Raw genomic sequence first — 23,509 nt, forward strand, 5'->3', positions numbered from 1 at the left:
GCTTTTCTGTTGAGGTGTATTTTGTTAAAGGACTAAACATTTTTAATACCTATAAATCGTGAAAGAAGGAATCATTACAGGTTATCTCTGTACCCTGATTCAACATTATAGCATCACTTTCAACAATTTCTGAGATATCACAAAAATAATCAATTTAAGATCATACATGTGAAGACAATAATAATCCCAGATACTCTGTGATATGTTTGTTACTTCATATTTGTATTCTATTTTCAGTAACCTTTTACCCTGCATACCATCTCAATCTAAACCACCTGGTCATTGTTCATTTCATCCTATTGTTATGTTCCATGTATACACTCAATGTAGCTCTCACTGTACTGTATACATTGTATGTATCATGGTCAATATCACTCTCATACACATACCACATGTACCTCTGATATTCAATGATCTACTTTCTCTTCAACTTTTTGAAGCTGATATTTCTCTTTATATCTTCCATGTGTATTATCATAAGAGATGACTAGGAAGAATCACATATGGATAAAGTTAAAAAGATTCCATGTTTCTACATCAACCATATCCAAACACTTTATTTTCATTATATAGCTTTTCTGTTTAAGTGCATGTATTATGTTAATACTAAAACCTCTGAATATTGAAAGAATTAAATTTTTCAAAATCGTTTATCTTGGTTATGTACTGTTGGCATTATATAATATTAACTTCCTTATTCTTGTGGAAGCGCAGTGGTGTAGCGGTTCTGACTCTCGCCTTGTAATCAGAGGGTCATGTTTTCGAATCCCACCATGGCGTAGCGTCCTTTGGCAAGGCATAAATCAACACTTTGCCACTCTTACCCAGGTACTAATTGATTGAGTACCGGTAGGAAACAACCATCATTGTGGTTGGTTTAGCAGGTGTGCACCTATAAAAACAGGCTGCTTAAAGATTAATTAAGTGAATGGGTAATAATAATTATGAAGTGCTTTGAGAAGTCTAGATTGATAAAGCGCTATATGCCAATTATTATTATTCTCAAAACAAATTTGGATGATTTACAAGTTTACAAAAGCCTGTAATTGATGTGACCTATAATTACTTTTCGATGCAAAGAACTTAATAATTTCAAACATTCTTTCAAGAACAACATGTGCTGCTACTGCATGTCTACATAGATGTATTCCATTTTCAGAAGCCTTCACCCTGCAAACCATCTCAATCCAACCCACCTGGTCATTTTTCATTACCTTCACTCTATGTGTATATATTCCCTATACTGTAATACACACATGTATCATGGACATTGTCATTCAATATCACTCTCATACAAATACTACATGCATCTCTGAAATTCAATGATCTACTTTCTCTCCTACATGTAACTTTTAAAGCTAATATTTCCCTTTATAACCTCCATGATTATGAAGTATTATCAATTAAAAGATGTCTAGGAAGAAATGGATTTTATAAAGTTAAAAACGATTCCATATTTTTGCGTCAAAACACTTGAAAGTATAACACATTTTAAATGACAGCATACCTGTGCATTAGAAACAGATTTTTTTTAAAATCTCATTTAGTCTCCTTTATTTATAAGCACTCTCAGATAATATTGTCTACATACATGTAGTACAAAAATTTATTATTAAATGTATATTTTATCCCTATACAATTACATTTTTCCATATTGGTAACGTCATAAAAAGGGCAGCTGCCCAAAATAATACATAATATAAAATGCATAAATTTCAAATATCTTAACGGTTTGTGATGATTTATTTTCACCAAACGATATGAAAAGAATTTACTAGCATACAGGTATAACATCAATCAAATATTTAATAATAACTTCATTTATTCATTATGATGGATTTTTCTTGAACCTTCAATATTTTTTTTATATTTTCTGTTATTTTAATCAACTTTTTGTCAGGGTGAACTTCCCCTTTAAACATGATATTTGTTATGTTCTTCCTTGTACATACATCAGTATTTATCAAAGATGTATGAAAAGAATCATGAATCGGTATTAGTCAGTTACTTAATATACAGGCCTACATAATTATGTAAACCTGTGTAGCGATTATAACCAGAACTTCATAACAGAATTAGCTGGACACTAAACCTGTGCAGTACATGTAAAACAAAAAAATATCCAGGATATTAATTCACCTTTTGTTTGTTATTTAAAACAATCTAGAGGGTATGTTATAATACATATTTGATAATAATAATATTTTGCATTTATACAGCACTTAACACAACGGAACAATGTCACTAAGAGCTTTACAGAAATATTATTACCCCGGTCAACGGATCCTTGCATGCCCGCATACAACGTATGCACCTTCTCCACTCCCTGAAAAGCACTCCAACAAGAGTTCTAAGACTCAATTGCTAGGCATACTATTTATAGGCTTTTGCATCCTACCGGGTACCCATTTAATGCCTGGGTGGAGAGTGGGAAATTGTGGATTGACGCCTTGCCAAAGGACGCTAGCGGCTAGGCCATGGTGGTATTCGAACACACGACCCTCTGATTACAAGGCGAAGGTCAGATCCGCTGCACTACTTTGCCTAAATGTACAATATCTTTGTCCATCTCAATTATCCGTTGTAATCTTTCTATCTCTTTTTACCAAGAGCCTCATGAAAGCAGCTAGGTTGAAAGATTGGCCCTAGTTTTTATAAACAGTATTTAGAGATTGGTGCTAATCACATTAGTACTACTACACTATACCTCATTTGATATGTCTGGTCTGAGCAAAGCTCTATCACAAACCATCAATGTGATTATATGCTACATTTGCTTTGTTTTAGCTTTCTGTTAGAAATAATAGATTGTTAATATTCCTGGCGTTATTACGCTGTTAAGGTAACTACGGCAAAAGGACTGATTTCTTTTTCCCTTCTCTTTGCCCTCTCCCCTCTCTTTCTCCCTTTGTCTCTCCCTCTCTTCTTTATCTTTATTCCCTTCAACATTTTTCCTTTTTTCTATCTTACTATGTTCAATACCCTTTCTTCCCATCAGTCATTGTTCCTAATTCTCCCTATCTTGATCTCTTTTCAAGCTCCCATTTGCCCCCAAGTTTCTTCTATAAGATATGAATACTCAATTCCAACCATTCTTTTTTTTTTCATATACTTGTATTTGCATAATTTATATATTTTTGTTATACCAATATCTTAGTACAATTATGAATTTATGTAGCAAAAATCAGAACAAAAAATTAGTTAAACCACGTATTAGCTTCTCCTCCTCCCCCTTCTCATTACTTCACTATGAAATTTGTTATGAATTGAATTGACTCGTTATAATCCATGTGCATATTATCGCTTGCATTATGTTTGTGTATGTACATTTATATTCATTTCATGTTGCCCTGTATACTGTTTGTCTAAAACAGATAACCTGGGCTTATTGTAATTGGTTCCCTTTTTATCAATAAAAGGTGATTTATATAAAAAAAAATCATGTTTTTTTTTTCAAATTGGTTGTTTAATCATTAATTTGTCTTACATGTATCTAGGAATGTCACTGCACAGGACTGGCATAATAAATCATTATAATGTAGGCAACTAAAATTGCAATCATATAAAGTCATCAGCATTATATAAGGACTACGATTACATTGTTACATAATCTAGAATTATAAATTACTATCAGTATTGTTTTAGCACTGTCATTCTCATTATTACTATCATCACTCATCATCTTATTCCTCCTTATAAATTCTAACATCAACATGACCGTCTTATTCTTTAAGATGAATTTCTACTTACCGGTACTGCGGCTTTCCTTCCTTCTCTGGCAAGAGTTTCATAGAAGGTAGGGTGGAAGCTTGCAAGCAGTTTAACATCCCTTAGTGATGGTGCTGAGCATATCATCACTGCAACCTCTTTTGATATACCTGGTCCGTAGCTAGGATATCTAATAGCACCAACCATCATATTGATCTGAAAGTACATTGTAAAGCCATACATCACAATTATATTTCCTATTGGATTGCATTATTGGATATTGAGATTGCCCCATTGAATAGTTTAAAATTTTGTATTCTGCAAGAGTATAAATGTAAATAGTATAGTGGTATCTACAATTTTGTGTGTCGTTAAAGAAGCCTATTTCAGTATGTCTATCCTGTGTTCATCTCAAATTAAAAAATTAATTTCAAAGACTTGTACTCAAATATAAACATGATCTGTTATATGAATGACAAATTAACACATAGTTAGAATCAAGTTGATAGTAGGACTATTAGAGATGATAAACTCAGCAGGAAATGCTGTCATGTCTCTCCCTTGTTTCAAAGACTTGATTGTCATTGGTGTCAGAATTATTGTTTTCATTCAAAAAGAAAAATCATACATCATTTTCAATATCAATTTTAAGTTTTACACAAGTAAACTCAGGCAGGATCTTCAGTTATACACTATTACCCTTATGTTTAAGTTTTATGAACTAAGTCCACATACTTTCAAAGTTATGATAATAACATTTCAAAAACTTAACCTTGGTTAAGATTTCGATATTGATTCCCTCAACATGGTCTAAGTTCCTTGACCTTAAATGACCTTCGACCTTGGTCATATGACCTGAAACTCAGGCAGGATGTCCAGTAATACATGTACTTGATCACCCTTATGTCCAAGTTTCATAAACTAGGTCCATAAAATTTAAAAGTTATGACAATTCCTCAAATACCCCCAACATGGCTAAAGTTTGTTGACCCTGGTCATGTGACCTGAAAGCGGCGCCTATAGTCTCCCTCTGCTATGCAGGTGGGACAATAATAGGAAAAATATAACTATACAGTGCATCCCCCAAAAATGTCCCTCTGACAAAGGGCTGAATTAATTTTAAAATGTGGTAGTATTCTCAATCAAATGTAGAGGAGTAGAAAGTTTATTTCATAATCTAACTTTTATGAAAATTTCATTGGTCTTGCTTCAGCATTTTGTTACACACCCTGTAAACAGTGGTGCATTTCAGCCCATTCCAAGTTTGCAACACTGTTGTATTTCTGCATTAGCATGATAACCCTCATTTAACCATCCAGGATCTGAGCAGGGACATTTATGTGATCTATCTGGGCTCATTATTTAACATGGTCATGATCAGAAGGGTATAAAACAACCAAAAATGATTTTTTTTTTTTCATTTTTGATAGGGGATCAGTGCATCGACTTGATAGAAAATATGAATGATGGATACATGTAAGTACAATAAGCTGAACAGTGAAGGGCAAACCACGAGTGTATCATACTTTGCATTACTTGTGGAAATATTCTTCTTTTTTAATTAAAAAAGGTCCGGTGAATTAACTTTAGCTCATTAAGTTAATAAAAAGGAATGACGTCAAGAATGCAATATAGTTAGAATCGAGTATGAAACAGACCTGACTTGTTGTCTCTATCATTGTGCATCTCCCCTTATCAAACTTAAAATGAATTGTTACTGTTAAGTACTGTTTTTGCCCTTCCAAACATGCGCGATGTTACAATTTGATGAGTTTGGTTTAGATCTTGGAGATTTTCTGGTCAGCTCAGGAAATTCCCTGATCAGAATCTGAATGATCAAAGGGGTTGATATGCTAGGCAGTGCAGAATATAAGAGGTGGTAGCAGTGCTGCATGTATGCAAACTTGGAATGGGTTGAAAAGGACCACCCTTACACAATAATGTTTACAAACTATCAATGCCTAGGTATCCAAAAGCTGCATACGGCCATGCATGAACGCATAATCATGAAATACAGCTGGAAAAAGTATCTTCTCACAAATAATTTGATACCATATTTATGTGGTATGTCTTCGCACTTGGATAATTTTTTGCAGTGATGTAAATTTTGATTTGCACAAAAGGAAGGCATGACTTCAATGAATAAATCCAGATTTTTATGATGCCATAATCCTACATGAGTTAGTAAACATATTTGCGAATCCCTTGTCAATAAAATTAACTTGATAATTGATACTAAAAAGTGTTTATTAAACAATTATAATGTAAATTATTGAAAACATGTTTTTAAATTCATTTTAATGCAACCCTTGTAGGATTATGACATCACTGACATCTGGATTCATTCATTGCAGTAATGCTTTATTTTGGCGCAAAAAACAAAAATTATATCAGTGCAAAGAATACCTACTGTACTGATCATCCAAGCATTAACACATACCCCATAGATATTGTATCAAATTATTTGGAAGAACATAATCTTTCATGCCATTTTTAATAATTGTGTTCATGATACATTTTTCCATAAATTGAGGATTTGAGATGTTAAGTTTATATTGAACTCACCCGGTATAATAATTATCATAATATGCATGCATAAGATGGACAATGTTTCAGTCCAATTCAAGATTCCAATATCTTCATACATGTATGTACTACTGATATTTTACTCAGTAAATGAAAAACAAACTGAAAGATGGATGTTTGAATGGTTTAAGGTTTTTGTCTTTATGTATAAATCCGTTTCAAGACTATTAAGATCTGTCTGATGAGTTTCAGCTATACTCCTGAAGGAGTGCTACTGTAATGAAAAAATAGAAACATGCATGAACTCAGGGAACTTTTCCTTTGTATCCAACTTACCGCCTTTGAATATATCCCAGTGGATGCATAACCAGCTATAGTGTGTGTGTTCACAACATGGATGGACAGAGATGATACTGAATTTTGAAGCATGGCGTTGGTATCTTTATCTTGAATCTCAAAAGCTACATCAACCAAGAAATTCATCTCCTCCTCATCTTGGCTTTGGGTGTACTGTTGTAGCAGACACTGGGTGATATAATTGGCAATGTTTTTGTCCTGTGACACAGTGAAGTACAGAAGATACCTAAACTCTTCCTTCCTAGGGATCACTACTTCCTCAATCAGCCTCTTAAATTTAGTGCAATCTGAATCAAAGAAAGAAGCAAGATAGACTGCAGCCATGTACTCCTGGAATAGTTTATGTGAAAAGAAGAATGTTGACTGCAGGTACGGACTGCTCTTATCATGAATGGATGAGAGCTTATTCTCCTGTGACAACACCCCTACTTTGCATGCTGTTTTCACAGAGTCTGAGAACTGTTCAAGATCTTCCTCATTGAAAATAAGGTTGTTAGATTGCAGTCCAGTAAATGCCAATTTGGCAACGGGTTCCATGAGTTTTTCAATTTCAGAGCGATAGGTATTGAATAATGTGCTTCTTAAATCTTGGATCACTTTCTGGACATAACGCACCTTTAGGAATTCAAACACTTCACTGAATATTTCAGAAAATGTTTGAAAAGCCTTCAACTCTTCTTTCTTGTTGTCATCAAGTTCTCTCCACATGTGACAGAGTATAGAAATGTAGATAGGATATGGTGCCATATTCCCTGACATGATATCATTGTTTTCAAACAATTTGATGAATTCATCTGCTGTAGCCTCAGTGTCTTTGAAGTAATTGCGAATGTAAATCATTGCATTCTCCCTGCTAAAGCCTTCCACATGGATGAATGTGTATCGATTTCTTAAACCATCATTCCATCTTATTTCATTGGCCTTCCATGGACGGCTTGTCACCATTACAGGGCAAGTACAAAGTTCATCTGAGCAAAGAATATCTTCAACAGTGATATCACCTCTCTCCATAGAATTTACATTGGATTTGGGATTAGTTCTTTGGTGTATAGATATACTTGATGGACTTGTTTCTGATCCTACTATGGTTTGATCAGCAGATCTTGATGTACCTGAAGGAAAATGCTGCTTTACCTGTGGTTGTTTGCTCTCCTCTAATCTTGATTTTTTTCTGTTTGTGCCTTGATCAAAATTTTGCTCTCTCTTATTGCTCATTTGGGATTCTGATTTCCTGTCAGTTTGATCATTTGACTCTGACTGAGCACCTTCTGAACCTTGCTTGGTTTCAGTATGCTGTACAACCTTGCCACTAAGCTCATCTAATCCATCACAGGCAATGAATACCTTTTCTGGATTTGAACGGATGTAATTTGTGATCTGACAGGCTGTTGCTGGGTTGTCTCTTGAAAGATATGACTTAACAATCTGACCAATTGTGTATCGCTTGGCTTCACGCAGAGGGATAATGAGTACCCACACAAACTTTGAGAGATCTGGACTATCGTTTATCCAGTCCCATGCAATCTTAGCCAAGAATGTGGTCTTTCCAGCCCCTGCCTCGCCTTGGATCATTATCCGTTTGGGGAAGATGCCGTTGACTTTGAGATTAAAGAGATCCTTATACTCAAGTTGACTCCTATATTGAAAGGTTTTACAGTAAACACCATGTTGACTCCTTTTCCTTCGTTTTTCTTTTTCCAAGAAAAGGTTTGTGTACATATCTTGGAATGGCACAATAGAATCAGGATCTAGTGGATCAGCTCTTATCATACAGAAATCAGTCCTGTACTTGAATTGGAGCTCATCTTTACATCTCTTAATCAGGTCAGGGTCAAGTGGTTTGGTCTCTGGAATTGTCACAGGTGCACCTAGAAAAAAAGAGGTCACATCTTTAAACTTTTAAAGTCACATGAAACAATTATAGACATATTTCTGTAAGCACAAGGTTCTATCGTCCGAAATGAATTTCATTCTTGTAAACTTTTCAATAGAAAAGCATGAATTGGAGTTTGACAATCATCGCCCTTTTTTTAATTCGGTGCTGATATCGCAAAACAACACATTAACATGAACCTGTAAACAATACATGTAATTCAGTTTCTTGTCATGATCACAAAATGACCTCAGGAAATTTTAAGCAGTGTCTTCTCCATAGCATTTTCAGACAAGCTTTTATTGAGATTTGACCCAAAACAAGATCGTGCCTCCTGAAAATGTTATTTGAGTGGTGGTGGCCCTAAATAAACCATACAAGGGCATGTCTGAATGCATTTTAAGTAATTGACTATTGTGTAACAAATTTGGGTGATTTTTTAGTTAATGCGCCTCATGCATATTTTTGTATACAAGTACATGTAATTCAATAAAATAAATGCCAGATTTGATCTTTTGAGGAAAATTGTACACTTTTTATCAACTTATGTCATTTATTGGGCCAACAGGTCGTGTGAGCTCGAAACTTAAACAGCTCATTGTTGTAGAGCATAGTTGTAAATGAGAGCCCGTCAAATATGATCCATAACAGCTAAGGCTTCACCCTGGTCAAATCAGAGCCCATCCCCTCAGCATGAAAGAGTAGCTGTGAGAGATCACCAGGGCCCCATCTTACAAAGAGTTCTGGGGACCACATTTGGTTCTCTTGTGTTTTTTTTTTTAATCGTAGGTGATACTAATTCAGTCATAAATTTAAAAAAAAAAATTCATGGTCAATTTATGTCAGTTTATTTGTATAATGCATGCGATTTCAATCGGGCGCGGTCCCATGGGACAAAAATTGTTTTCTGCGCGGCACCAACTCAATTTACATATAGGAGTGATTTTGATGAGGTATCAAAATGTTCAAGCAAACTGAAACATCACCATTTATAGCCTACCTCTATAAAGAAGCAAGTATTATTGTCAATATTTGATTAATAAAATAAATTCAATGAAATAGTGCCACTAGTTGAAAGGTACACATTATTTTGTTTTAAGAATATTTATTAACTGATTTTTTGAAGGTAGCCATCTTAACATCCTTCTTACCCTTACCTGTCGACTCTGTCAATAGATTTCCAGTAATCAGTTTCTGAGACAGCGACACTAGACCACTCTTTTGTAAAGCCTCTGCAAGATGAGCCCTGATGTTTGTGTCTGGAAGATGTTTATCCCTCCATCTTGTGAATACTGTCATCAAAGCATCAGTAGTATCTTGTGTGTCTTTCTTTATTTTCTCAAGAGTCACAAACGAGATATTCAGGTTAACGCCCACTCTCTTGTAGTAAGTAGGTCCAATTTCCATTGACAACTTCAGAAGTTCTTCCTCACTGACGGTACTGTAAAATGAATGATAAATATCAAGAGTTAATATTATTGTGAACCATTATTCAGCATCAAGTATAAATATAATCACCTACAGGTATTCCAAATACTGTCCAGTTTACTTTACTTGGAGGTAAACTGTCAGGCAGCATTTGCAAAGACCCTTTAGTCAAATATACAAAAACAGTTGAAATGTAGTTTTTTCTTCCTCTGGGTGGTGATACCATGGGTAGGGGGACGAGTCCCCATCCCTTAATTTTCTCATTATTATTTATCAACTTTATGGAAGAAATCGTTTCATCCCCTCTAAAGTGACACAAAGTCTCACAAAATCCCTTCTAAAAATGTTTATAATAATCACATTACTTTAACTACTGGCAATACATGTATGCATATAGCACCTGACCAAAGGACAGAAAAACATTTTTCATGCATGACATGCATCGTTCATCACTATCTTCACAGTTTATTAAAACAAATAGGGAACAAAGAGGGCCTACATGACAGGATTAATAGACTAGAACAGGTGGAAGAGAATTTTTGGTACGGTGCTGCATAAACTGTTAACCAAAGTAGCAAAACACAAATGAAAACTAATATTCCCATCTTTTCAGAAATATGCAGCAATCTGTCTGTGTATTCCTATGACTCTCACATTCTTCCCTGGCCTATAATTCCCTACAAGTACAACACTTTATAGAGTGTGTCTTTGTTTCTTTTGGGCAATTCCATAAAATATATAGGCCTGACCACCCTATATGTGGGACCTCCACCATGGCATTTTCTATCTCTGATTTCTTGTTCTTTTGACAGTCTGTAATGCTCTCAAATAACCATGGCTTGGTCAGTTTATGGAGTGAAGTAAAACTTGAGAAAAATGGGGTCGGAGGTACAAAAATGTTGATTATTTTATTGAATTGCCCTTATACTAAAAATATATCTTTTGCTAAAAGACCTTTCCCACTGAATTTTTTTATATAAAAAATACAAACAACCAAAATGTCTTTATCTTAATATTCAAGAGTATGATATCTGATGATATAGGTTTATATTTTCTTAATCCATTATTTTCTAGCAGACTAAAGACAGAGAGATCTTCAAAGATACAAACGATCTGGTCACATCCCCAATAATTTGTTAACAAACTAAGTATTGATTTGTTTACATACTGTGGTGGCACTGACATGTCTGCTGCTCCTGTTGAAGTTGATGCTCTTGAAGATGCAGTTTCTTGTGAGACATCTTTATCATTTTAAAGAAAGAAAAAAATGGGACAAAATATGGTGATATAAAATGCTATATAATTTCACCATATTATCATTATTATTATTTCATTAGATATCAAATAATGACAACAAAATACTTGTATTTGAATATATGTTAACCTCTTAGTCTCAGTTCAATGACCAATGTGAAATTGGAAGTTGCCTCCCCCCTCCCCTGGAAAAAATATTTGAATTTAAAGAGGAAAATATTTAATGGAAAATACATTGTGAATGCATCACATTATTATATTTCAATTAACCCTATTTTAACTGAGTTATTTCAGACGGGGGTGGGGGTGGGAGGGGGATCAATTTGACCCCTGTTCAGATCTTGGCCGCTGATTGCACGATCACCGTGTAATTTTGCACGTGCATAAAGCCAGATGTAAACTATAAGACTATCTAGTAAAATTTTCCAAATATTGATTGTCTATATTTCTTATCATCTAATTATGCAAATAAGCATCTATATGAAATTTCCCCTAAATTTGTTTATTGTAGGTTTTTGCCTTTTCAATATAGCTAGTAGAATGCTTATTTTTTTAGAGAGTATTAATTTTTACATTTCTAACAGACAAAAGCTGCCAAAAGTCATGAATATCATGAACCAACAAAAGTAAAAATAATCAATGCATTTATAAATATAATTTTTGGTTTAAAAACACAACTGGGGCCTGACATGCGCTTACAAAATAAAATGTTGCATAATTTCCAAACCACGTATCCGGGCGTCGAAAATTTGGTCTCAAAAGAGTAAAAAGTCAGCAAGCGGCGCAGTTAAACAAAATTGCGCGAGGGCATAGTGACAAAATCTGTTGAGGGGGTCAAATGAGGATTAATACAATACTGTTGAATCATTTCACATCCTGGACCCCATCGTATACTATTGTGGTATTAAACTTTTCCATCTAATGGTAACTACCATGGTAACACTGCTCAACAGCCTATCATAATCAAGGATTCCATGCAAGTTATGATTGGTTTACCTTTATGCAATGAACCTCCTGGTATGCAAGTAAGGAGGGAACCATCGGTATCACTCACTCATAATTTCTTTTGTATGTTATTTTACAAAATATAATATATCAAAATTGTTTCCTCATTGTAATGTGAAAGTTTTAATCTTTCCTAAACATATGGCATTGCCATTTAATTAACCCTTTGGTGGTTAAATCTGTATTCTCATATGTTTAACAACTGAAATTTTAAAAAATGAAAAAAAAATGAATAGTGAGTGAGCTACATCAGCCATGAACTCTCTCTTTGCATACCACTGAAATGTGAATAACTATGAAAAAAGCATCATAACTTTCTCATCTTGTTCAATTTTGAGAACATTTCAGCATTATGCTTGTTTGAATGGTATCTTTTTATTCAAATTAATTTGTTCTTATGGAGGACTTGACCTTTATTAATTATATCCTGTGCTACCACTAGAAATTCCTAATGTACTACACTCAGAAAGGCATTTTATAAAAATTCTGCAAGCAAAGCCATTAAAAAACTTATCTCAAACAGGTTTAATAGATTTCATTTAACCAAAGACATGAACAAATATATTATCACACATCTAACTCTTTACAAAAAAAATATTGCTTAACTTTAAAATTCAATAACTTCAGATTTTGATGAAATTTTGAACATTTTGCTGTGTGCATTCTACTACAATTATTTAGATATGAATATCTTCAGCCCGGAGTATCCCTTTAACGATTTATTGATTATTCACTTTTATCTGACTTCATTTGCTTAGGAAATGCAGGAAATCTGTCAAAATATATACCTATACTCTCAAATAATTTGAGAGCAATTATAGGGACAAAACCAAAATATGTATGTGTTAAAAATTTTACAGAAGGGAAATCAAAGTTATTGTTTGCAAATTATTAATCTAACCTTGGTTTGGTACATATAACATTATGTGCTTACACTGATATTTAATCTAACGCATTTGGAGAGTACATGTATATCACAGTTAATTTTACAATAAAGCTAAAGCAAATATTAATGAAAAATATGAAATAGTGCACAATATGTATGATTTGTAAGCTCTTAAAGGTCTACCCAAAAGACTTCAAAGGATTCATCAAGAAGTAAAGAGCGTATCAAGTAACATGAAAAACTGGTGTAATAATTATTTTTTACAAAATTAATAGAACCTCTTAGCATGGTTTTGAAATTTTGGGATCCCTTGTTGTCTATTTTGTTATACTAAACGAAAGGATAATTTCTAAGTTATCTTTAATTTTTATTTATTTTTTTATTATCGAACACTACATGTACCAGTATTACGTTGTACGTAAATATTTTAAGTTAAAATTAGAATTAAATGAGAAGAGGCCATAAAAAATATATATTTAAAAAGGAGAACATCACCCTTCCCTCTCCCGAAGAGACATCCCCACTCGCAAAGAGCAGTTCAAGGAATGAACTTTTATAATAAAATTCATTAAATTACATCATTTTAAAGGGGATCTCGCTTTTATGTATTTTTAAAAGGAATATGTAAGGCCACCTTACCCCCTACAGATGGGAAGAAAACATCTACTAATTCCGCAAATCCAGCGTCTTCAAGTGCCTTGATGATATCAGGTATTTGGTTTGCTCTCCGTGTCTTTCTTTTCCAGTCGAAGAGCATGGAGGTGGTTCCTTCGAAACTGTCATTTCGTCTATTTGTACTGATGTATGTACTGACTTCGGACTTCTTGAATCCCAGTTTCAACCCGAACTTCAATACATTCTTATGGTCACCCACAGCCTCTGCTAGGTCGATGAGTTTTTCCTCTGTTAAGGTCTCCGTCATGGTACTTGGTGATTTTTGCCTGATTTTTTTCAATTAAAAGCAGATTAAATGAGAAAAAGGCATGAAAATGTGGGTGAGAAAACTAAATGAAAATTTCCAATTCTTCTCCGGTCACTCCTGCAAAACCATTTTGAGAAGGCCACTTGAATGTGGAGTACCCCAAGGCTCTGTCGGGGGACTTGTTCTGTTTTCCAGTAGTTTGAGTGCCCAACATCATTTCCAGGTGACATACAGATAACATTCTTCATCTGCTACTTCTACTACCATGGGTGTCGATTTATGTGGAGGGGATGAACAAGATCGTAAACAGAATTTTTCTGGAGGGGGGGCGTAAACATTTCTGATGAAACTCAAAAGCCAGGGAGCAAATTAACCAAGTTTGCCATTGGAGCGCTTTTGCATTTTCTAAAGTGAAATTGAAGGATTTTGTGCACACTTATGGTTAATTTTGTGAATATTTTTCAGTATAAATATTTTATTTAATTTCTCTTTTTTTTTTTTTTGGGGGGGGGGGTGGTAACTGCCTCTCTACTATGCTTATCAGGCTGTGACAAGCTTTGTATTAATGATTGGATAAGGGAATATCATGCCAGACGACAGTAATAGACTGGATAGGGGAATATCATGCCAGACCACAGTAATAGATTAAGGCGGGTGCAGAAAGAGACGCAAATATTCTCAAAAGTTTAGCAAGGCTTAAAAAATAGGCATGACACGGTGCAGCACCGAATTTTTGCGTTACAGAATTATCACAAAAAATGTAGGTGGGGGGTCAGATCCCTCGTCTTATTAGTGGACCCCTGCAATACAAGTTCAATATAATAGTATCTAAACATATCAAAATGTTTTGTTTAAAAAAATAATCATAACTTTTAAAGTATAGTATCAGACAGCCAAATAAACTTGACCCAATTCCCTCCAATAGGCTCGAGATCACATGCTGGATGTAACATCATCAATTGAGTCGGCGTCACTTGTACTGTATTTTAAAATAGACAAGGCAAACGCCAAGCGTTGTCTCGCCTGCATCTTGCAGTCATGAAGAGACTGCATGTCAAATCTGAAGGGTAACATTTAAGAAACTTTGACAGCTTTTCTATTGTACCATTGGCCAATTTGTGTGAATATTATAAATGGTGCCAAGAACTATAGCTCATTAAATAAATAACAACAGTTTTTAAAGAATAAACAAGTAAAATACAAAATCTGGTTCAGGTATAGAGAGTACTGAGTTCTGAAGTAAAATGTTAGTGTTAAAAAGTATAAAATCATAAAGTTCATGTCACTAGAGGAACAAAGTAGTGTGAAAGTTCATTGACCTTTGACCTTAATCAAATTTAACTCACATTCGAACCTGACCTGCACCTTCAAGAGATGGACCTCTGTTACGAGTTTGGCGATCCCACCTCGAAGCTATAGAAAGTTACTGTGTGTACAAAATAGCACAGTGCCAGTCATGGAAAGTTCATTGACCTTTGACCTGATTCACATTTCGACTCATATTCGAACTTGATCTGCACCTTCGAGAGATGGACCTCTTGTATGAATTTGGCAATCCTACCTCGAAGATATAAAAAGTTATTATGTGTACAACACAGCACAGTGCCAGTCATGGAAAGTTCATTGACCTTTGACCTTAATCAAATTCAACTCACATTAGAACTTGACCTGCACCTTCAAAAGATGGACCTATTGTATGAATTTGGCAATCCTACCTCGAAGATATAGAAAGTTATTGTGTGTACAGCACAGCACAGTGCCAGTCATGGAAAGTTCATTGACCTTTGACCTTATTCAAATTCGGCTCACATTTGAACTTGACCTGCACCTTCAAGAGATGGACCTCTGTCATGAATTTGGCAATCTCACCTGGAAGCTATAGAAAGTTATTGTGTGTACAACACAGCACAGTGCCAGTCATGGAAAGTTCATTGACCTTTGACCTTATTCACATTCGACTAATATTCGAACTTGACCTGTGCCTTCAGGAGATGGACCTCTGGTATGAATTTGGCGATCCCACCTCGAAGATATAGAAAGTTATTATGTGGACAACATAGCACAGTGCCAGTCATGGAAAGTTCATTGACCTTTGACCTTATTCACATTTCGACTCATATTCGAACTTGACCTGTGCCTTCAGGAGATGGACCTCTGGTATGAATTTGGTGATCCCACCTCAAAGCTATAGAAAGTTATTGGGTGTACAACGTAGCACAGTGCCAGTCATGGAAAGTTCATTGACCTTTGACCTTATTCACGTTTCAAATCATATTCGAACTTGACCTGTGCCTTCCCGAGATGGACCTCTGGTATGAATTTGGTGATCCCATCTCAAAGCTATAGAAAGTTATTGGGTGTACAACGTAGCACAGTGCCAGACTGCCAGTCATGGAAAGTTCATTGACCTTTGACCTTATTCACATTTCGACTCATATTCGAACTTGACCTGTGCCTTCCCGAGATGGACCTCTGGTATGAATTTCGTGATCCCACCTCGAAGCTATAGAAAGTTATTGGGTGTACAACACAATTGTTGACGACGACGACGCCGGAAATAGTGATACCTACAGTATGTCTCGCTCCGCTACGCAGGCGAGACAACAATGGTATGTAACCAAGCGGTTGCAGACAATAAAATTATCTGCTTTCATTCAATTCCTTTACATTTCCTTAGTTCATCATTGATATTTTGTTAATAATACAGGTCAGCTCTAAGAAATCTAAATACCCCTGTCCCTTTGTTAACTCTATAACATTTAGTTGATGTCACTGCAGGAATGAGGTTTGGTGCTCCTTTTAACCCTAACTTATCTGCGGGGGGGGGGGGGGGCTTTCAGGCACCCTCAAAATTGTTCGAGCTATATCAGCTGCACAAATTTTTACCATGCCGCTCACCGACTATTTAATTTTAAGTCTCGCACAGCTTTATACATGTAGACCAAATTTGTGATGCGCGGGCATGCGGTAACAAAATAAATTATGCAACATTAACTTCTTGTCAGACCAAATTGCTCAAGATGTATCTTCAGTTATTCTCATTTTCATTGACAACAGTCATTTAATTTGACGCTATTTATAAGAGAAATAATGTACCCAATGATTTTTCCAGAAATTGTAACAAAAAGGTTTTTAAAAAGAAATACTTTAGAAATTAAAAAAAAAACAATAAAATACATGTACATAATAAAATTTATTTTGCTACCAGATTTTTTTCCGCTACATTTTTGATAAAATATCTGATGATGATTATGATAGAATTTTTGAAAAATATACCCCCCCCCCATAACAAAAAGATGGAGAAAATAATAACGATATTTCGTTTTTCTTTCAGATTTTGGTTTAAGATATTTTAGTATAAGACAGATCTAGTACATCTAGTAAATCTGTATAAGATGAAGATTGTGACATTAACAATGAAAAATTTGTATTTTCTAAAAAGGAGTTGGAAGATAATTTTGTATGAATGTACGCTTAATAGAAAGAACTTTGAAAGACAACAGTAAATTTTGATAAATAAAGGTCCTCTGGTATGTCAAGTTTAGTTTAAAATAGGCGGCTTAGCTTCAGCCGGGGTAATAATATAATACCAATAGGAGCGGGCTATACATGGGTCAAAACTATTTTTTTGTCATTTCAATATGGCAACAGTTTTTTTTTAATTCCTTGTCATGTATCTCAACATAAAAATGACAATATTTTTTGTCTCGGGTCCGAGAAAAAAGTGTGCCGGGCCAAAATTGCAGCGAAAACCCCCCAAAATCACTGTTTTGGCCACAACTTCTTTATTTGGTGGTCTTTTTTCTATGGTTTTGGTGTCTATTAATATGTTGGGTTTTTTTTTTGGGGGGGGGGGGCAGACAATTCGTTTTTCCTATACTTAGTACTTTTAAACCATTGTAGATCTAAAAGATAATTTTACCTAAATTTGACAATTTTTAAAGCCTTTTTTCAGGCAAAATTAAGTAGGTTTCATTGTCCTGGAGTTCTTGGATATAATGATGATACAAATTCAACAATAGCAAGCAGCTTCATGTACATGTAGCTATATTGTTTTTATTCCTATACTTTGGGTTTCAGATATTTGCAAAATATCTTATTAAACAAAAAAAATGTCAATTATCCATTGGGGTTATACAGTATACAAAGTACTACACATACTACATTGCATACATATGTCCATGCATTGACCACCATGACATATAACAAGGCCTGTATATAAACTAAAGTATCATAGAAATGAGCTCTAAATGCCTCAGAAATTGAAGATATGTTTTGCCTCAGAAATTGAAGACATGTTTTGTCAAATATGCTAATTCAGGGGGCAGAGAGAGGAAAATATAATAAACAATAGATTATAGTCAACCCCGCATTATGGCATTTACACTGTAGCTATTTCGGCCCGTTGCATAAAAATTTACCATTACGTTAACTTTGCCATCCAATGGTAACTTGCATGGAATCCTTTTTTCTAAAATTGGCCGTTGATCAGCATTACCATGGTAGTTACCTGACCCCATTTAAAACATACAGTGGGTCGGTTAATGAAGAAGATATAGCTAAAAATGTGATGTACATACATATGCAAGTGATATTCATGAGCAATTTACATTGCATCTGGTTTCATCATGTATATTTACATGTATAGCTGACAAGCAATCAAATTCACAATTCACAATCTAATTCTAAAGCTCAGATCCTCATTTCTATGACATTACCGGTATACACAGGACTTGTCATATGTCATGCTGGTCAATTCATGGAGTATGTACCGTGCATTGAATACCGTATAGCACCTATGGATAAATGACATTTTCTTTTATTTGATCAGATATATTTTTCGCAAATTTCTGTAAACCCCAATTAATTAATTGATTAATTAATTGTGAAATTAAGCGAAACTTTAAAATGTCATAACTTTCTTATTGTACATTCGATTTTGATGAAATTTTCAGTACTATGCTAGTTTGATTTTTTTCTATATATTTATTCAAGTCAGCAATTTCCTGGGGTGGACTTGACATTTAAGCATTTTTAAAGGTCTCATAGCAAATGCACATGGCCAGGAGGAGCACAAACCTAGCAGCACCTCAAAATCAACATTTTAGCCAAAATTGAGGGATTTGGCATATCTAAGCTCATATTTGAGTAGGTCAAATCATTTCTTGTTGGTCGACAGCACCGTGTTTGTGTGAATGGTGTGTTCTCTGACTGGGCTGATATAACCAGCGGAATACCGCAAAGGAGTGTCGTCGGATGACAAAGATGCTTAGTTTTACAAGCGGACTTAGAGGTAAAAATGGCAAAGGTAAAAATGCCAGAGGTAAAGATCATGACATGCTACTTACATCAACAAGAAAAAGACAGAGCCGTTCCAGAATATTCATGGCGGTGTGCATATAAATGTTTTCACAAAATATTGATAAAATTTAAAATTCAATAATTTCTCAGTGATTGACCTCAGAATGTACAATTTTTCATCATGACCACTGGTAGGCCCATGCACCTGACCCAAACCTGGCACTACCTCTTGGTCATACCTAAATGTTTCGATCATATCTCCTCGCACACTGCGATATGCTAATGTAGGAAGTTTTAGTTGAATCAATCTTTGTTCATATGGATGGTTCTTTACTTAAGTTCAGGTACCAACTTAGTACTTTGTACATTTTCTATTGCTTGAATGTTTCTTTAAGTATGGACTCCATACTGCATGAGCATACTCCTAATGAGGTCTAATCAATGCTTTGTATAGGAGTAAGAAGTTCTCCTTGTGACATGTGAAGATAAACAAATGTTCTTCTAATTAGATTCATTAGCCTATTGGCTTTATTTATCTTTGACTGAAAGTGCTGGTCAAAACTCACCCACGGGTACATTACCGCCGCCGTGCACAGGATAACCACTGGCACGGCACTTGCATTGCCTTTTAGGGCCGTTTGTTTTAAACTAGCGATAGCTAAAGATTTTATATAAGATAAGCTTTGGATATGAAACTTACAAAACGATATGAAGCCAATTTCAATTCCTCTCTGTCTTTCTGGTACCTTATATTGATGATTTTTCTTGATGTCGAAGCAGTCATGGTGCCGATTCGATGGTTTTCTCTATATACGCACAGAGAGAGGGCGCGCGATATTATTTAATAAACTTGCTTGTTTACGTCGTTTACGTCAGATCAGCTGTACTGCTGGTTGCGTTCTAGGCGCTCCGCATTTTTTTCGCTGTTCAGCGTTATTTTATGATGTAGCGCCATCAGCGATTATACGTGAGATGCAACCTGTGTTGATTTTTTGGTACAATTTCCTATTATGCGCCATTGACTTGAATCTAGACTGTTCGATAGGAAAAATTCGCATTTCGATTGTTGTTTGCGTAATTTCTACCGCAGTATTAAGGATCGGACGGAGTATCTTGGCTGAGATTTGAAGGTAAGCGTTTAAAATCCCTATTTATATATATTTTGGAGCATATTTTAAAAATTAATGAAAATGATAAGATTTAGATAAATTAATTTAGTATAATGTCAAGATTTTGGCTTGTGTCATTCTCTCACATTCATGTGATGAATGAAAACGTCATAATTCATTATGAAATGACATGCGTTGTGCGAGGTTAGTACAACTAACCTCGCATGCTTGTGTGAGTGTGTCAGACCCACTCATTCTATGAACAAGGTTATGATATAACCTTGTTCTCTGTTACTCCTCCCTGTGTGGTGAAATAAGGTTGGCAATGTTTGGCTCATTTTCTCTTTTCCTTTGAGACAAATGCTTGATTTTTTTACACTGTCAGGTTCCAGTACAGCTATTCATCATATAACTTGGCTATTAATTACATTTGAATCTTTAAATTATTTGTTCTTAATTAAAAACAGAGATTGAAAAATCAAAATTGTAGTGCCATATTACTTTCCACCAATAGAGGGCGTATACAAAAATATGCCCAAAATTCAACTTTTCGAGCGCTCTGGTGAATAAAAAAATTACCCCCAAGTTACTAATGATAAATTAATTGCAACTGTATGGAAACGAATATTTTTGGTCACAAAAGTGATATTTTAATGATTTTTTAAACTAAGTTTGTGTTGTGTACAGCATTGGCACACCATAGTCCTACCTATAGATTCCCCACAGGCAGAATAGAAATGAGTGTGTCAGACTCAGACCAGGAAACTGTAATAACTCGGCATCATCATGATCATTATCATTCTCTACATGTTTATAAGAAGATATATTCTTACTACATAGCAATTAATAGAAAAAGAACATCTCGATCATCTCACCTGTATGACCTGCAGAATATTATCTGATCATTCTTCCCAGTCAGCACTCATCATACGTCTACGAACGACCGGTTACGAGGTTCTTCTAGCCAGCATGGTCAATGCAACTGTATATACCGTCATGACCGTAGGCCAACAAATGTGATTTGTGAACTCGATAGATTCCAGTCAATTTTGCCAGTACTAGTAGATCTTGTTGTTTAACGACTGATTCTGAACACTTGATCAACATCCCAGCATTTTAATAGTGGATGTCTCCATGATGATGAAAACAATGACCACCAATGAACTGTCAAAGTTCGGAATAGATGAGGAAGAAGAGTTTGTAGAGTACGCGGCCAATTACCAAAATGGCCGATGTCGACAGACACTTCCTGCAACGCGTCACGGGGAATCCCCGAGAAAAACTGTTTCCTAATCGACATACAGATGGCGCTATTTAAAATCTGTGGAAGATAAAATCCATTTTTTTCCGGGCATGTTACTGTTGTTATTCAGCTAACTTTTTATCAGGGTGGGGGGGGGGGGGGGGGGGGCACTTCCATTGACCAGTGGATACCATGCGTGAACATTGGGTTTGAAAAAGCACCCTAAACATATATTTTCCATGTTCTGAAAATGCACCCCTTAACAAGTATTGGCGTATGAAACCCTACCCTTATAACAAATATAAAAAAAACCCGGTACCATTGACAAGCATTCCTATTTATTTATTTATTTATTGATATATTCATATTCCACAATCATCAAAGTACATTTATAATAAATCATTTTAACACTGGAAAAATGCATAACACACAGGATTGAAACGTAGCAATGAAATGAAAAAAAGTGGAGGGGCCTACTAAAAAGCAAAGCTTGTAAAATGTAGACCCCCTATCAAAATTTTATACAAGGGTAATATGATATAAGTAGAGTAAAATAATCAGCAAAATTCTATAAAATTATATATAAACACTGTAACACAAATGTATTTACACTATATACAAAATTAAATATTGACTTTAAAATAATCAATACTACCGTGGGTAAGTATGAGGTTCACAAAATATTTGATTGAATCAATAAGAATTCAGAATAAATTTTTTGATGAGTAATTTAAATCGGTTTAGATTAGCTGCCTCTTTTATTACTCTGTCCAGAGAATTCCAGAGTTTTGGTCCTGTGAAAAATACAGTTTTGCTAGAAAATACTGTTCTACTTTTGGGTAAGTGATAGTCATTTGAATGTCTCGTATTATATGAATGTAAAGTATTGTTTTTCATAAATTTCTTTTGTAGGACATTAGGTACACTATTTCTATCTAGCTGATACATGAATTGGAATAGTTGCAAGCGGTACAGGTCATTGACTTTAAGGATACGTTTATGACGAAACAATTCATCTGTATGAGCTCTAAAGGACATATTGCATATTATTCTCAGTACTTTTTTCTGAAGTAGCAAGACTTTATTGAGTCTCGTTTGAGAGGCATTACCCCATGCCAGAATTCCATAATTAAGATATGGTAGAATTAATGCACAATACAACATGGATAGCGCCTGTGCTGGAAGAGCGTTTTTAAGCTTATTGATGACTCCAATATTTCTTGCCACAGTTTTGCAAATATTGTTGATATGAGCATTCCACGTAAGCTTGTGATCAATAGTAAGACCTAAGAATTTTGTTGTTTGCACTTCTTTGATTTCAGTATTATCTAAAAGTATTTGATGCGGTAGATGTTTCAATGAATGACTAAAAAGCATATAATTAGTTTTTTGCAGATTCAATGACAGTTTGTTGGCTTTAATCCAGTTTGTTACTTTTTTAAATTCTGCATTCATAGTGCTCACAAGTACATGTGGATCATGATGTGTAAAGAAAATATTGGAATCATCAGCAAAGAGAATAAATGAGAGAACATGAGATGAATTTTTCATATCATTAACATAAAGTACAAATAGCAAAGGGCCAAGAATACTACCTTGTGGAATTCCACAGGAAACTGGCCTTGTTGGAGATTCTGATTCATTTACTGTAACAAACTGAATTCTATCAGTAAGATAACTCCTAAACCATTGTAAAGCTGTCCCTCTGATACCATAATTTGATAGCTTACATAATAGTATTTCATGATCTATTGTATCAAACGCTTTTGAGAAGTCGAGGAATAACCCTACGGTGTGATCAGAATCGTCAAAAGAAGTAGATATTTTATTTATTAATGTCAATATAGCATGAGTTGTATTATGTTTTTCTCTAAAACCGAATTATCACATATAATAC

General features: G+C 34.8%; 1 protein-coding gene across 1 annotated transcript in view; it reads right to left on the reverse strand.

The window, feature by feature from the left end:
• Positions 1–21,622, reverse strand: part of LOC135158035 (uncharacterized) — a 34,011-nt gene extending 12,389 nt beyond the window's left edge. The window contains exons 1-6 of the mRNA XM_064115295.1: positions 21,245–21,622; positions 13,677–13,978; positions 11,061–11,133; positions 9,622–9,905; positions 6,571–8,459; positions 3,751–3,924 (exon numbers count right to left, since the gene is read on the reverse strand). Coding sequence (XP_063971365.1) covers positions 3,751–3,924; positions 6,571–8,459; positions 9,622–9,905; positions 11,061–11,133; positions 13,677–13,959 — 2,703 coding nt within the window. The 5' untranslated portion in view covers positions 13,960–13,978; positions 21,245–21,622. The remainder of the gene's footprint in view (positions 1–3,750; positions 3,925–6,570; positions 8,460–9,621; positions 9,906–11,060; positions 11,134–13,676; positions 13,979–21,244) is intronic.
• Between the last annotated feature and the right edge of the window lie 1,887 nt (positions 21,623–23,509).

Source organism: Lytechinus pictus, unplaced genomic scaffold, assembly GCF_037042905.1.
Source record: "Lytechinus pictus isolate F3 Inbred unplaced genomic scaffold, Lp3.0 scaffold_26, whole genome shotgun sequence".
Taxonomy (NCBI): Eukaryota; Metazoa; Echinodermata; class Echinoidea; order Temnopleuroida; family Toxopneustidae; genus Lytechinus; species Lytechinus pictus.